Source organism: Eschscholzia californica, unplaced genomic scaffold, assembly GCF_041429995.1.
Source record: "Eschscholzia californica isolate CP2 unplaced genomic scaffold, dmEscCali1.0.p SCAF_6, whole genome shotgun sequence".
Classification (NCBI taxonomy): domain Eukaryota; kingdom Viridiplantae; phylum Streptophyta; class Magnoliopsida; order Ranunculales; family Papaveraceae; genus Eschscholzia; species Eschscholzia californica.
The window spans coordinates 30341788-30358583 of NW_028238483.1; the positions used below are offsets into that span (position 1 = coordinate 30341788).

At 37.4% G+C, this 16796-nt stretch overlaps 3 protein-coding genes across 3 annotated transcripts; 2 read left to right on the top strand and 1 right to left on the bottom strand.

The window, feature by feature from the left end:
* Positions 1-142: 142 nt before the first annotated feature.
* Positions 143-2899, top strand: LOC147533416 (putative pectin methylesterase CGR2). The gene is made up of 7 exons (XM_086650649.1): positions 143-413; positions 941-1103; positions 1250-1289; positions 1445-1486; positions 1860-2234; positions 2344-2399; positions 2481-2899. The coding sequence occupies exons 2-7, from the start codon at positions 984-986 to the stop codon at positions 2625-2627; spliced, it is 780 nt and encodes a 259-aa protein (XP_086506775.1). The 5' UTR covers positions 143-413; positions 941-983; the 3' UTR covers positions 2628-2899.
* A 22-nt stretch (positions 2900-2921) lies between these two features.
* On the bottom strand, positions 2922-6129 carry LOC147533417 (Pentatricopeptide repeat (PPR) superfamily protein). The gene has a single exon (XM_086650648.1). It carries the CDS (start codon positions 5763-5765, stop codon positions 3606-3608), a length of 2160 nt encoding a protein of 719 aa, XP_086506774.1. The 5' UTR covers positions 5766-6129; the 3' UTR covers positions 2922-3605.
* A 1480-nt stretch (positions 6130-7609) lies between these two features.
* TBL13 (TRICHOME BIREFRINGENCE-LIKE 13) lies at positions 7610-11493 on the top strand. The gene is given in 7 exon segments (XM_086650650.1): positions 7610-8163; positions 8264-8441; positions 9521-9661; positions 9904-10024; positions 10264-10398; positions 11150-11311; positions 11313-11493. Coding segments are annotated over 7 exon segments (1224 nt in total). The 5' UTR covers positions 7610-7745; the 3' UTR covers positions 11382-11493.
* The last annotated feature ends 5303 nt before the right edge of the window (positions 11494-16796 follow it).

Genomic DNA, 16796 nt, shown 5'->3' on the forward strand with positions numbered 1-16796 from the left:
TTAATAGAACTATAACGGTAACTAAAAAAAGAACCATCTAGATATTTTTGATAAAGTAAAGGGCTAGTCTGGAAACCGGTCATAAAGTTGGGGGTATTGGGAAATAACCCTTAAATATACTAACAAGTTTGTACATAAAGACTTGGGTCGGGAACATTAACGATTAAAGAAGACATGACATATATAATTGAAAGCACATCGAATGACGGCCGTACGATCACACTACTTATAGATTCTGTGTTTATAGATCGGGCCAAGAAAGATTCTTTATTAAACTTAAAAACTCACTCTTCTATCTTCCCCTCTTTCTATCTATCATTTGATCTTCTTCGTTCTCTCTCTAAAGCTAATAAAAGTGGTACATGAGAAAACAGATCTAGATCCGGCTATCGAGATCCGTTGAACTTCATTAGGTAATTAATCATTCTATCCAATTCTTCATCTGTTTTTTTATACGATTTTCTTTCTCGTTTAGAAAATCCCTCAATTTTCAGGTTTCTTTTGTTGATTATTAGTGTCGAATGAGTAGAACTTGTGTTTTTATGGTTTTTCTGAAGCGCGGTTTACTCTGTTTGTTTCTTATCTCGAAGAAATTCGACTCTTATATTTTGCTTCACATTTCGTCATCGATTCAGGTGAAACTATATTGTATATGATTTCGTTCTAATATAATGGATCTGTTTGTTAAATCTAAAAATGTAGAATCTTGTACATTTTCCTGAATCTTCACATTTCGTCTAGTTTTCTGAATTCTAATTTGAAGATCTTCTTAATTTTCATCTTGAATTGGAATCCAGTACGTAATGTTTTAAGATCTGTAGAAATTGTACTTTTTTTTTTTTGCTTACATAGAGTGTGTGAGCAATCAGCAATGTGTTGGTAGGGAAATTTTATATTTTGATTCTGATTAGTACTTCTCCATTTTCTCTATTCCAATCAGCTGAGGGTTTCATTGGGTCGACCGTTTTCTTTTACCTATAAATATGTCGAGGAGGCCAGGAAATCCTGCTCGGCGATTTGCAGATAGTGGTACCACGTTTGGAGGCTCGTTGCATCACAAGTCACGATCTTCATCCTTGCTAAAAATTGCCCTTGTTGTCATGGTATTTTTCATTCATTCCTTATGGTTCTTTTACTGATGAGTCCATTGTACTTTTCGATTAGTCTATCAACTTGCTTTGGCGACCCCTCTAGTATGAACCGTCCATGTATATATATTGAAATACTGATATTCGTTTAACATTTTCAGGGCGCATTGCTTCTCCTTGGTTATACTTATAGTGGTTCAGGTTTGTGTTTTTGTTGTACCCTTACAATTGAAATTTTAGCATATCTTATCGTGAAACCGCTAGTTGCTCTCTAATTTCCTTTCCTCATTTTTCAGTGCTGATACTTTTTTGCTATATATAAACCGGACATTGTGTTTTAATTTTTCTCGTGACAGGAAAATCCAGTTCTGATATAGATGCTGTTAGCAAGGTTGAAGGTAAGATTGCTCAAATCTTCTTTTTTTGTTGACACTTTGAATGAATATATCATCGAAAGCAAGTATTTAGAAAAGCCCTATTATACAATCACCTTCGGAGGCTGGGTGGATCAGCTAGATGTTGAAAAAATCCGAAAATTATGTAGTTGTCAACAGTGTGTCCCAAGCGACTGTGATGTCGTAGATAGAAAGAGATCTTGCCCAATAAATGAAAATGGGTTTCAGTTTCTCCATATGTTCAAGGAAATTTCTTTTATAATACTTTAGTATTTAACATGTCAAAAAATGGGTTTCAGTTTCCCAGTTAATATTTATGCGATGAAACGAAATTAAATGAAATGAACCAATAATTGCTAGAAGTGTATATCTGCAGGTGATCTTTCATGTACAGGAGAACTTCAAAGAGCAATACCAATTCTAAAAAAGTCTTATGCTGAAAACATGCGTAAAGTTTTGCATGTAGGCCCTGATACTTGTTCAGTGGTCTCTAAATTGCTAAAAGAAGAAGATACCGAAGCTTGGGGTGTGGAACCATACGACATAGAAGAACCTGATGCTAACTGCAAGAATCTCATTCGCAAGGGCTTTGTCCGGGTCGCTGATATCAAGTTTCCTTTGCCATATAGAGCAAAATCATTTAATCTTGTTATTGTTTCTGATGCCTTAGATTACTTGTCCCCGAAATACCTTAACAAGACACTCCCCGAGTTGGAAAGAGTCTCAAGTGATGGACTCGTTATTTTCGTCGGTAACTTTCTAAACAATATATTACGACTTCCTACTAAGTTTCCCCATTTTTGCTGCGTATCGATCAATGTCTCTTAGTTTTCCCGTTCTTTCTTTAATTTCTTACGTAGGTTATCCAGGTAAACAGAGAGCTAAAGTTGCAGAACTATCGAAGTTTGGAAAGCCGGTAAGTGCATTGACTTAATGGCTTAAATCCTCTTATGTTTTTCCGATAATGACATCCTAGAATACATCCTTTTTTGTGAAGGCCAAGTTGAGAAGCTCGTCTTGGTGGATTCGGTACTTCGTTCAGACTGGTTTAGAAGAGAATGAATCAGCCATTAAGAAGTTTGAACAAGCTGCCGAGAAAAAGGGATACAAATCAAGCTGTCAAATTTTCCATCTGAGCTCGTAAGTTTGCAACATTATTATCAGCCATCTTCTCGAGTCAAGGCGATCTTAAATACATGCACGCGAGGTAAATTTTGGTAGTCACGTGCTTCTTAATCAGTTTAGTGTCTATTGATTTATCAATATTTATGGGAGAAATTTAGCAGTAATCGTTATTCCAAGCTTCTCTTTGTAGCTTCACAGACAGTTTCATTTTTTTATGTTCCATTTTTGTTCAGATTGTAATTCATGAACCAAAATATTGTCAATAATTAGTATGTAACTTCTTTTCCGATATATGTTTCTTGTGAAACTGCGATTTCTTTACGTTTATTTCAAGAAGAACCATCTTGAATTCTTGATATTATTAAAAATATGGAATATATTGTATTCAAGTTAACAGACTGCCCACATAAAAAAAGAAATCAATGAAATATGAATTCTAGTTATTCAAGAACTAAATCTCAATATGAATATTTCTAGTACCCTAGATGAGAGTAAAAAATCAGTACAACACTTGAGTTTTGGTGAAGGGGAGATTTTCAGAGTCAAGTAACTTGGGACTTTCCTTGAGATGATAAATCAGGGAGCTGTCTTTTATAACTTCAAAATGCCTAAGCTTAGCTCAGGTGTTTTTTATTCTCATCGTCTGAATCTGACTTGAACCCAAAATCAACCTGTATCAACCATTCAAACGGGCCAAACAAAAAACAACTCTGAAATCCGAGTCGAGTCAATTCAGACATCGAGTCTGAGCCAATTCAGACCTGACTTTGAAAAAACAAACACGACCTTAGTCTCCTCAGACTTCACTGGAACTTGTGAGTCACTCTCTTTCCATCTTGAGCTTGCTTATCAAGTCAAAATTAACTTTGCTCGAGCACTTTAGAACGGCAGATAGAGAGGTTTTGATGAATGAAGCTAACAATATTAGAGTTGCTCGAATGGGTCGAATATTCATCTTCATCCTCTTCACGTCTTGTGTGCAAATTGAAGGTAATAATCACCAATAATCTCCACAAGAACACTTGCCTTCATTGAAGCAATGAAATCTATGTGCATCTCTAACAGTAATCTCTCTCTTAGTAATTGCAGAAATGAACTTGATCGCGTTATGGCAATCCCCACAGATTCTAAGGTTCTTCACTACAAGTATAGGAACTCCATTTGGAGTACTTATCAACCCAAATGCAATCGCAAGCTTCTCACTATGATGACCTAACATCATTTCCTTCTCTCCATTCTCTCTACCATCATCCTTAACCAATGCCCATTTCAAATCAGGTATATATCCAGCTTCTTTCATTTTCTCTCTCATCTCCCGTAAGAATCCATGAATCTCTCTTATCCTTGGATGTGATCTATCCTCTGCAACAAATATATGTATTATCTTGTTTACCTCTATCCAACTACATCCTGGTTTCTTCTTCACCCCTTTATCTCTCATCATTTTTCTTATCGTGGCAAATTCCTCCCATCTTCCTGAACTTGCGTAAATATTTGCAAGCACGACATAAGGTGCAGCATTCGAAGGCTCAAGCTGAATAAACCGATTCGCCGCTTTAGCTCCAAGTTCTATATTCCCATGTGTTCTACAAGCACCTAGTAATGCCGCCCAACCAATCGAACCTGGATCAAATGGCATTGATTCTATCAGTCTCTCGGCTTCTTCCAATTGCCCCGCTCGTCCAAGTAAGTCGATCATACATGAATAATGTTCTGCAAGTGGCTCAATCTTGAACTTCTCACTCATCATATTGAAGTACTCCCAACCTTTTTCTACCTTTCCAGTATGTGCACAAGCAGAGAGAACAGATATGAAGGTGATGCTTGTAGGCTCATGATCTGATTCGAGCATTCGTTGGAACACAACTAAAGATTCATTTCCAAGCCCGTGTTGTGCATAACCTGCAATTATTGAATTGAACGAAACACCGTTATGCTCTGGCATTCTCTCAAATAATCTTCTAGCATCCTTCAAATTCCCACACTTGGAGTACATTGCTATCAATGCATTATTTACTGAGATTCGATTCATCGGGATATCCGATTTGATCACTAATGAGTGCATCTGATTGCCTTGTGATGGTGAAGACAGGTTCGAGCAAGCACTAATCACACATACAAAACTGCAGTCATCTGGTGAGTAACCAACTCGTAGAACCTGTCGAAAACAATCAAGAGCTTCTTCACTGAACTGCTCATTTTGAGAGTAACCTGATATCATAGTGTTCCAAAGAACCAAATCTGGTTTCGGAATTTCTTCAAACACTTTTCTTGCTTCTAAAACACCAGACCCACATTTAGAATACAAATCAATTAAACCACTTCCAACATGAGAGTTCTGATGAAACCCAGTTTTAATCATCTGAGCATGAAATTGAAACCCACCCCATAAATCTTTTAAACAAGTAAATGCAGTTAAAACACTAGCTAATGTGAACATATCAGCATTAAACCCTTTATGAATCATTTCTTGAAACAAATCCAAAGCTTTTGATCCTTCTCTATGTTGTCCATAAGCAACAATCATAGAATTCCAAGAAACTTCATCTTTAATACAACCCATCTCCTCAAATACCCTTTTTGCATCCATTAAAAACCCATTCTTACTGTAATAAGTAACCAAAACATTACCAACAGAAACAAAAGAATTCAAACCAGTTGTTATAGCTAAAGAATGAATTTGCTCAATCAAAGCAACATTATCACAAGAAGCAGTAATAGCTCCAGATAAGGTAAACCCATCCATATCTAGACCCATTTCTCTCATTCTGATGAACAATTTCAATGCTTGTTGTGTTTCGCCACGATCGGCATAGCCAGAGATAAGAGTGTTCCATGACACAATATCTGGTTGAGGAATTTTGTCAAATAGTTGATGGGCAATATCAATCTGTGATTCTTTAGCATAAGCAGAGATAATTGCATTGAAAGAGAATACATTTGGATCTTGGGTTTGATTGAAAGCTTTGTGAGCTGAAATAAGACGACCACATTTTGAGTAAAGGATGATGAAATGGTTGGAAAAATAAGTTGAAGAAGGAATGATGGATTTTATGTAAAGTGTGTGAAGTGATTTGCCAGTGAAGAGATCTCTTTCTGAAATGGAGGTTTTTAAAAGGTGACGAAACCATTGAAGATTCCATGAGAGTTGGTTCATCTACTAATTTAGCATAAACTTCTCTCTTTCCTTCTCATAAACATTTCCTGGTTTCTTGTTTTGAAGTTTAATGGAAAAGACCACGGATTTGGAAATTAAACCGTCACTATTGCCTTATGTTTTCAGTCAAACTTGTTTTGGTAGGAGTTAATCTCTTTTGAGGTGGGCCGAGAGCAATTTCAGGTGTGTCTATAGATGCACATAAAATTGAACACGGAGAATTTATTGGCAATGGCTAAACTTGTTAAAGACAATGCAATTTGCAACCTTAACTCTTCTTCTCCTCCTCTTCTTTCTCTCTTTAAGTTTGAAGGAAGAACAGAGAGAAAAATGGATTCTTTTAACTCTGATGGGCGGAGGGTGTCTGCCAGCGGCAACCTTCCGACGTCAAACATTGCCCCTTACACATACATTACCTGTAACTAAATTAGTGGTTAATGCCTAGGGGTGGGATTTTGGCCCGTGGCTCATACCCCCTCACGTTTGGTGTCCGAAGGGTCCGTGAACGTTCGGTGACCGAGCCGGTCAAAACCCGTCTGATCGATATATGTTTAGTGGACAGACGCGGATGAGGGGCCCTAACCGATGTATTGTCGAGTCCGCTCGTTTAGGTTGTCCGCTTACCTGTCAGAAGTACCCGCCTATAATAAATATGAACCATTAAATGTTTAGAGTAAGATGATAGTCTTAGATTAGTTTAAGCTATGCCATATAACCCTCGAAATCAGAAGAAGTTCAACCCTTTATTTTTCCTCTTCTCTTCGACTCTCTTCCAGTTATGCCTCGTCTGATTCTCAATGGGAGATCCTAACCTTTAATCATAATAGATGCTTCCTTCTCTTTTGATTTTCTTCTGAGATTATTTTTTTTTTTCTAATTGACGATCATTTATCTCAGTGTTTTTTAATTTTGTTCACTAAGTTAATGAACTTGGTGACTTTTATTTTTTTACAAATTACGATGTATATCCAGTGCCCCCCCCCCCCCCCCCGGTGTCCGGCATGTCCGACTAAAAAACGGACACGAACGAATATTTTTAGTTTTATAGAGAAAAACTGAAATGCTTGTTTGCCCAAACGGACAAGTTTGAGTTTCGTCCGTTCCCCACAGACCAGATGGGTAGTTGTCTGTGAACTGCCCCCGGACCGTTTCCCATCCCATGCTTGCCCGCGGTATAAAGTAAACCTTTGGGTCCGACAGTCCGAGCCTATTACCATGGAATATTTTTTTGACCCTTTAGGACAAATCCAACGTTTGGGGGCCGGGCTCTCAAAATTCAAATTTTGGGAGCCCAGAGCCCGTGCCTCCCAAACCGAGAGCCCCAGGACTGTGAACCCCATGCTCCCGGGCTCCCAAATGAAAGCCCGGGCTGGGGGGCTCCCAACCCCATGCTCTCGGGTTCCCAAATGAGAGCCCGGGTTGGGGGCCTCCCAGCCCCAATTGTTACCTTTGAGAAACTCCCAGCGGTAACAAATGGGGTGGATACCCCAAAAAAGGATCCACCTCACTTATATATATTTAAAATTTTTTTTTTAATCTTCTTAAAATGTTTCGAACTACTTTTATATCTTTATTTTTCCTTTTTTTTTTTGAAATTATCTATCTCGGACAATATCACATTTTAATTTATAATCGAAATATAATAATTCATAGTCGAAATCTAAAATCAAAATTTCGCACACGTACATTATTTAGATTTTGGAGCCTCTGTTGGGAGCATGGCGTTGGAATTGAGACAAAATTAGCCCCACATTGGACTTGCCGTTAGATAGATTGCCTTTGAAGGGTTGCCTACAAAATTTCCCAAATTGAACTTCATAAACATCACCATTCTCAACTGTACCAGATCACTAGATCCCGCCTGTTTAACAAGGACTTGTTTTCTTCAACCTTGGCTACCTCCGCAGTCCGCACTCACTCCCCAATTAATTTCTGGTACTAAACTAACAGTGTTGTATGTAGTAAGGACGAGAACAGTTCATGGCTTCCAGAGATCACATCTCCAAGAAAACCAACACTAATCTCTCCTTCTCCTGCAACACTTCCTTTCTCTTTCTCTCTCTACTCTCTTTCACTTCTCTTTTCTTCCTCTTCTTCTTATTCTCATCTCTCACTAACTCAACTCACTCTTCTAACAATCACAAAACCCTAGAATTCCAACACGAATCATCTACCTCATGTAATTACACACAAGGATCATGGATCTTCGATCCAACAACACCGCCATCTAAACGATACGATAACACTTGCAAAGAGATATTCAAAGGCTGGAATTGCATTTCTAACAACAAATCTAATGCTGATAACATCATCAAATGGCGGTGGAAACCTAACGGATGTGATCTTCTTCAATTCGATCCGATTCACTTCCTCAACAAGTTTCGGGATACTAAAATCGGTCAGTAGATTCTTCTTTATTAGACCTAATTGTTCATTTCTACAGAGAATTTGGATTAATTAGGAAGATTTTGATTATGAAATTGTTTGAAATAGTGTAGGATTTGTTGGAGATTCATTGAATAGGAATATGTTTGTTTCACTTGTTTGTACACTGAAGAAAGTGTCAAACGAAGTGAAAAAATGGAGACCTGCTGGAGCAGATCGTGGGTTTACGTTTCTTCAGTATAATCTCACTGTCGCGTACCATCGGACTAATCTTTTAGCTCGTTATGGTAGGTAAGATGTCTTAGTTGTTTATTTCTTGTAGTTATGGACACAATTGCTATTTAGAATTGTACATTAGGTGATAATCTGTTTTCTGTGTTTTGGTTTCAATCCTAAATGAGTTTGTGAGCGAATACATTTTTCGAAACAAAAATGTTAACTTTATAAAAAATAACAACTTGAGTTGCTATCATGAGCTGATTTTGTCGTAGCCAGATTGCTGTCTATGGGTTTAAATTTGATATTCTATTGTGAACGAAGGACCATGTTCATAAGATTCAGGGCTCATTGTAATTTGTATCCGGGGTGCATCAAACATTTTTCCGATTTTTAGACATGATTATGTACTTCAATTGTATTTGATTTTGCTTTGCCGAAACATTTTGCTACAAGAACCCATTCAGGGGAACTTTTTGCATTATTTGGAATTTCTGTCAACTTGGTGTTTTGGTTGCCTTCTCAGCGCTTGAGAACTTCCTTTGACACTTCCACTGTTAGGTTTCCGAGTCTTTTAAATATCTTGATCCTCATTGAGTTTATTCTGTCGTAATTTCTTAAATTTAAAGGCAAGTTTTGCTGTTTGAATCTGACTGTTCTTGTATAATATTACACATCTGAGAATGTGCATCGTTAAACTTCCTTATCTTCTTGATGTTTTTCGACTGCTTCTGTAATTTCAAAACAATATCCTTTTGTAAGAGTTAGTATGGGTGTAATAAAGGTATCAGTTATCTGGGTTAAGTGATTGCTTAAAAGAACGTTAGTGCACCAATGATAGTTATGTTGGTTAAGCTATTTAGAGGTCTCTATAAATACTGAAGTGTAATCATTTGAGACTATTGAAATTACAAATGAAATAAAATTTCATTACACGAAGTCATCACTCATCACCTTCCAGTGTCTCTCTGTACATTAACTAGTTAAGTTTCTAGCCTCCAAATAATGTGGATAATTTCCGTTTGTAATACTTATGTGGTGCACTGCATATTCAATAACTCCATGGTGGATGGTACTTTGTATCATTGCACAACTAAAACCATTTTCTATCTATTAGATTTCACCATTTCCAGTTTCTTGTTTTCTTCGTATAGGTGGTCAGCCAATGACGAAGGGGGTGCATTAGAATCCCTTGGATATAAAGAAGGTTTCAGAGTGGACGTTGATGTTCCAGAAGGCACATGGGCAGCGGCTCCAAGCTTCCATGATATTCTTATCTTAAATACAGGACACTGGTAATTAGTTTTCTGTAGTGCTTTTCTTATATTTTATTTTCTGCCAGCAAGTGCAGTTTGATATAGGAAGAATCATAAAGTGCTGGCTTAAAAGTGCACGGTTCCGTAGTCATTCGATGCATGACTTTGTTGGCTTTGATGCCGTCGTGCATACCTTCAATAGTTGCAATTTATCTTTTAAGTTATTTTAGGTCAATAGATGAATATCATTGATTCATCTGGTTTCAACTGTTTATTTTCAGGTGGTGGGCCCCTTCCAAGTTCGATCCTATTAAATCCCCGATGCTTTTCTTTGAGAAGGGATTGCCTCTGATACCTCCCATTCGTCCCGATCTTGGTCTAGATATGGTTCTAAAAAACATGGTACGTAGTTGCGTTAATTAGATGAAGTAGAGGATGTAAATGGCTAGCATCATTCGGATATGTTACTGATTTAGAATACGTGCCCAAGTTTGTTTAGGAAATGCACATCTATGGATTACTTCGCATAAAAGTACTTTTTCTCTGGATATGTAGAACTAGCTTGTTATGTTGGGATTCTTATCTATTCGTCATTATTAATACGTCATTCGGCTATAACATTTCACTGTATTTCAAACCAGATTTCGTATGTTGAGAGAAAAATGCGACCAGGAGGGATCAAATTCTTCCGCACGCAATCCCCTAGGCACTTCGAAGGAGGTGATTGGGACCAAGGTGGTTCATGTAACCGCATACAACCATTATCAGCTGATAAGGTAGTTTACTCTCCCATGATAATGAATCTTATTTAACAATGACCACCAACATATTTGTAGGAGATATGCTGAAAATGCAAATCTCTAGATGGAGAAAGGGATCATTGCGTATCTCCATTTAAACAATTTTACTTGAATATATCGATATTTATGTATGAATGGAAATTAATGAACTCTATGTGGAAACAATATATACTATGCAAAATCATTTGGTTATAGGATTAAGTAGGCTAGTAGTCATCACTTCACTAGATTGAACTCGTTTATTTATTTTTTCGCTAAGTACATGATCTATTAGTATGACAGTATCATACCTGTAGTTTGTAGGGTTAGCTGCATTGGCTTGAACTCTATCCGCGTTTAAGGATGTATCTGCGGTTAAATCCAATGGTTCGTGAGAAGCCCACTTTAGTTCCGCGGTAACATGTGCCTGTCTTCTTTTTGGAGACTAGGGTTCGAATCTTTGTTTATCCAAAAAGTCCAATGGTTCTTTTTCCATAAGTGACGTGACTGAAACAGAGAATAATCTCTCTAACAGTCCAAAAGAAAAGAAATAAAAATCATAGCGACCCAAAATTGTAAAGGCCATCTATAAGCACAAGTAGGATCATAGTTTGGTAGATATATTCGACCTTATGCTACTAGACATTTCGCAGTTACTGACTAATCGTTCCACTCCCACTTATACGTCTTTCTCTGCAATTTCTCATCTAGTTAAAATATACTAAATTGTGATATTTACTTATTTCAGGTTGAGGAATTCTTTGATTTGAAGAATAATGGGACTAACGTAGAAACACGATTAGTCAATCAAAACCTGTACAAAGCACTCAAAGGATCAAGTTTTCGCGTCTTGGACATAACCCATATGAGCGAATTCAGAGCAGACGCTCATCCATCAACTTCAGGTGGTAAAAAACACGACGATTGTATGCACTGGTGTTTACCAGGCATTACAGATACTTGGAATGACTTGCTTATAACATATCTTAACAATAATTTTTAGTGTCAAATTGTGTATTCTATAACCCTTTTATTTCTTAAAAATGCATTATCTCATTCTTTATAAATATACTAAGATCTGCATTTCCTTTTTATTGCTTTTAGAATCTGCTTCATTTCTTTTTTAGAGAATGCAAACTGCCCGACTTGTTTGAGATTTGATTAGTCTGGCTTTAATGAACACGAAATCAACCCAAATCAGTCATACAGACGAAAAGAAAATTTCTGAAGTCCGACTCAAGTCAATTCATATCTCGAGTCAGATTTCAAATCTGACTAAGAGAAAAACAAACACTACCTCAATATTAAGCCTATATCTGTTTTCGAGGATTTCTCGAATCTTACTTCAACTTCTAACACAAACTGTATTGTTCTAAAATGAAGCGAATGTCGTTTTCTTGAAGATCTCTATTTTATTTGAGTTAGGTGAGCAGAACTTAAGAACAGTCCAAGAGATTGGACATTGGGCCCAGACAGTCTCGTAGGTGGGCCAGCCGATGGCGGTCCATGTTTTTATCAGTCATGTTATGGCCAGACGGGCTCTGGTACCTCGGCCTGGTTGACATGCCAACACTGTTATTTTGTATGGAAGAACTAAAAACAATTCCACCCACCATAAAATTTTAAAATGGCTAGCACTTGTAAACCAGAGTTTCTTACATGTAACCTTCTTGCTACCTTCCCTTCATTCTTTTTAATGATGATGAAAGAAAACAATATTTCAGATGTTATAACCGGCGAAAGTTTATTAGAAATTCAAACTTTGAAGTCATAATTCAAATGTAATACGATTCTTGTGGTAAAACCAAAACAAACCCATATTCAAGAAAGCCAATTATGAAGACACAAGAATCTAACAGAGGGGATTTTTCATCTAAAAGTAATGGGTAATTTTCAAACTTCTCTTTTAAGAACAAGAAAGAAGAGGAGGAGGAAGAAGAAGAAGAGGGGAGCTTTAAAAACGTGGACCTCTTTTAATTTGATGAAGAAAGAAAGTAATTTATGAGTCCCATGGCAATGTTTTCTTGGGAGTTTTAATATGTAAGGGAAGGGAGTAACATGGGTTTCATGTTAGGTTGTCACCATGGAAGGGCACTTAATAGAGAAAAATAAGGTAGCAAGCACTTCACATGAGGCTCATTAAACCTTCTTCTACTACATTCCACATGTCTCTCTACCCCTCTCCATTTATTCCAAATACCTACTTATTCATTTTGTTTTTTTCATTGGCACATCCATTTAGAGAGAGACCGACTCATACATGACTTTACATTTTTCAATATTCCATTTTAAGTTGTTTATTCGAGCTCTTTAACATTTTCTAAAGTTTGTCAATGTATACAACATTAGACAAAATCATTCGTTTGACTGTCAATTTTTTTTTAGCTAATAGACTGTTTGACATTTTAATTAACGCTTTTGTTAGTGGACTTATGTCATCTTCCTTTTTTTTCTTTTGAAATTTGAAGTTTTGTTCTTTTTTTTGTCATTAACCTTTTAAACATTGTAACTTCTTGAAAGGATTAGAGAGAAAATGAGCAGAGAGGAGAGTGTTGGTGCTCTCCAAAAACCTTGATAGAGACAAAATGCCATGTTGACCCAAGTCTTTGTGAGGCCTTCTCTCTCTCTCTACGAAAGGTAGAGAGAAAATGCCATGTTGACCCAAGTCTTTGTCAGACCTAAGCTGAAGAAAAATGTGGCCCTTTGTGCATGAGGTGAAAAGACCGTTCATGTGATTTATATAATTATAGTTTTCTATATCTGAGAGTTTTTCAGTTTTTTTTTTACTTGATGTTTTTTAGAATTTTACAAAGTTTTATGATGTCTCAAGAACAAGAGAGAGAATAGAAATGAAGAGTATAAGAGAGAGTAAATGATGGCCAAAGAGAGAAAATGAGAGAGAGAATAAGTAAGATTTTAGTTCAACAAAAAAAAAAAAAAGTAAGATTTAAGATAATAATAATAGAGAGAAAATGAGGGCAGAGGGCCCAAGAGAGAAAATGAGGGCCAGAGAGAGAATGTGTGAAAATAAGAGCCTAAGAGGGGTAGTGGCTCCTACCCTACTCCCCAATGGCCCGGCAATGGGGCCATTTGTGTAGATGTATAGTAAGCCCCTTTAACCATCTAGTCCCTAACTTTGAGGCCTTTCCCAAAGTACTTACCACCCATGGCGGGTGCTAACCTTCTCTGTCAATATTCTCTCCCCTAAAAAGTCTAATAAAGGTGAGGGAATAAAATATGGACGCATGCTCACATATACAAAGTTTTTTTTTTTTTTTTGATGAAACTCACATATACAAAGTTGGAAAAAAGAAAATTAACTCACCGGCTCTCTAACAAGACTAAAAGTTGGGAGCCAAATCTATTTAAAAAAGAACACGAGATTAGTTGTCTTTGATGATGGTAGTTATCGGACTTATTCAATTTATGAATTTTTTTCATGAATATTTATGTCATATTAAATGTAATGACTCTTGAATTTCATGTAAAAAGGGAGAAAAATAGAACATTATATTCTAAATAGTGACATATTTGTCAGGCAGAAGAATTTGAAGTACCATATGGATTAAGACATTGGAAGTAGATGTATATGAGTGTACATCCCGTCACAAAAATATTAGTCCCTTTCCAAATGAATAAATTTCACTGTTTCCCTTGATTTGTCGTATATGTATTTTGTGTTTATCCAGCTTAATTATATATCTATTTGTCGGAAATTAATGTCTACTTCACATATTTATGCTAGATGTGACATGCACTCTGAGAGAGACACTCACATAACTACCCTCGATGTAGATACTAGAGAGGAACTTGACGGCAAAGAGAGACTAACGAAGCAACAGTTGGGTTAATTTGTAAACCTCATTTTCCCGAGAACCATTGCAACCGAGAAAAGCTCAATTACAGGCATTCCCCATGTCGCCAAATCAAACAAAGTAAACAAATTTCTGTATAATACTTTTTATATAGTCTCCGCATCATTTGAGGAGGTCCACAGCCTAAATTGTAGGTGTGTGCTTAATTTAGTAGGTATCGAGGTTTTTTAGGTGGATTCGTGGACTTTTGTTAAGAACAAAACCCATACGCATAGACTAGATGGGACTATGAAAAGCGGGAAAATATCGATAACTAATATGATTTTGGATGTTACTGATGGTATTAGAGCTAAGGACAACTCGTCTTCATGGGGTAGGTGTCCTGCATGGATGAGGAGAGCGTCCAAAGTCAGGATGATAGATGCCTGCTAAAGTTTAGTAAGTGTAAGGTTCCTTTGTGCCGCGGGGCTTGTGGTGCTTTTGTGGCAACAAAATTCCATATTTATATATTTAGTCCGGGTGTTAAAAGCGAACATAATATCGATAACTATTAAGGTTGGGCCTTCATAGATGATACTTCTTACTTCTTTATTCCACAACTCCTAAACTCTGTTTAGACTGTTCGTTTCATTAGCCATCATCTATTCAAAGATAACTAGAAAGTAATACCGTGCGACTTCCACTCGCCTCTAGTGGAAGGCCACTCCTAGTATTCTGGAACTTGATTTGGCAACTCTGTCCTCCTACCCCCCCTCTCTCTCTCTCTCTATCTGTTTCTTCGAAGGAGAAGGTCTCCTTTGGAAGCGGGAATGGTTTGGAATGCTTCCAAACCAGATCTCATTTTGCTTTGAGAGTTTCAAACCAACAACTAATTTGGTTTGTGGATTCTCTCACACCAGAATGCACTGCCATCTGGTTTATGGGGTTCAAACCAGATCGGCGAAGGGGACTACCCTTCGCCAGAACAGATGAAGAGAGTGGGAGGAGAAGAGACGTGGAAAGAGAGGGAAGAGGAAGGAAAGAAAGAAAGGGAGGAACGGGTAAAAGAAATGATGGTGGTGGTCAGTGGTAGGAAGAGAAGAGGAAGGAGGAAAAAATCTAGATTTTCATGTTCCCCGACGATAGAGTAAGGAGGGAAAAAAATCTAGATTTTCATGTTGCAGACGATAGAGTATTGACTGCTCTTGCCAGGGTGAAGAGAAGAAATGGGAGCTTGGGGCAAAGAAAAAGGTTCTCCTCCCCCAAATATTTTGAAATATCCAAAATTTATTTTTTGTTTTCACAAAAATCTAACTTAATTTAAAGTATTGCCCTAAGAAGTTCGAAGAAATCAAAAGGAAATGAGCTTTTCTTTTGATGATTTATAAATGGGGGAAATGATAGAGTGACTTAGAATTTGGTACTTAGTGGATGACATGTTTCCTCATTTGGAAATAAAAGCAGTCCCCATCGTGGTCAAACTTTGAAAAAACTTTGCCTTTTAGCGTTTTTTAGTGTACTCCACGTCATTATGTCATCCTCTAAGTCACCTTCTCAGTCATGGAGTGTCTTGCTATTCCATAATGTTAGTAATAAACACTCCATTTGATTGTTATAACATTATAATCCTGTCAGATTAGTAATGTGAGAATAGTCCAACAAGGGAGAAGGGCTATCTAGCAACCACGAATATAATATCTAGGTTTTCTCCAATCATTGCCGATTGATTTTGAGTTGGATGACCACAAACTTAACATGGTATCATAGTCTTCCGCTTAGCCGGCGATGGTGGTTCCATTAATAGCTACCTTCCGTCGGATTTTCGCCGAAATTCTCTTTTCTTTCGTGGTATCAGAGTTAAGGCCACACGTGATAGGCTTAAAATCAATACGTGTTCCATGTCACCCGAAAAAGAAACACGAGTTAGGCTAGCCACGCCACACGTGAGGGGGCGTGTGAGAATAGTCCCACATGGGAGAAGGGCTATCTAGCAACCAAGAATATAATGCCTATGTTCTCTCCACTCAGTACTCATTGCCAACTGGTTTTGAGTTAGAAGACCACAAACTCAACAAGTAATATGCTTATACATACGCGTTAAGTATCCCGCCTGGGGAGTTCGTTCGCAAGAATGAAACTCAAAGTAATTGACGGGGACCGTACAAGCGGCGGAGCATGTGGTTTACCCCGATGCAAAGAAAGTATCTTACCAGGACTTGACATGTCGCGAATCCTCTTGAAAGAGAGGGTATATTTTGTGAGCATAGAGAGGCCTCTTCTGGCTTCTGCTGCATGTATAAAAGAGTTAACCTTAAACTTTTAAACCTAACCAATTTAGAACCATGGGAGCTACCGTTTTGAAGTTAGAACTCCACTCATGTTTTTGGGGTTAGTTTAAAGGGGGCATGGTGGAGTGATGTAACAATGGGCATCAATATGTTGGCTGATGATGATCATAACTCAAAACTAACAGTACTACGTGCAATTGTTTATATATGGCATATCAAATTTAATGAAGGAATGATCCATTTGGTTTCTATTGTAGGCAACAACCAAAGCAAGGCTAGAAACCATCCTCACAAGGGCATACATAACTAGTTT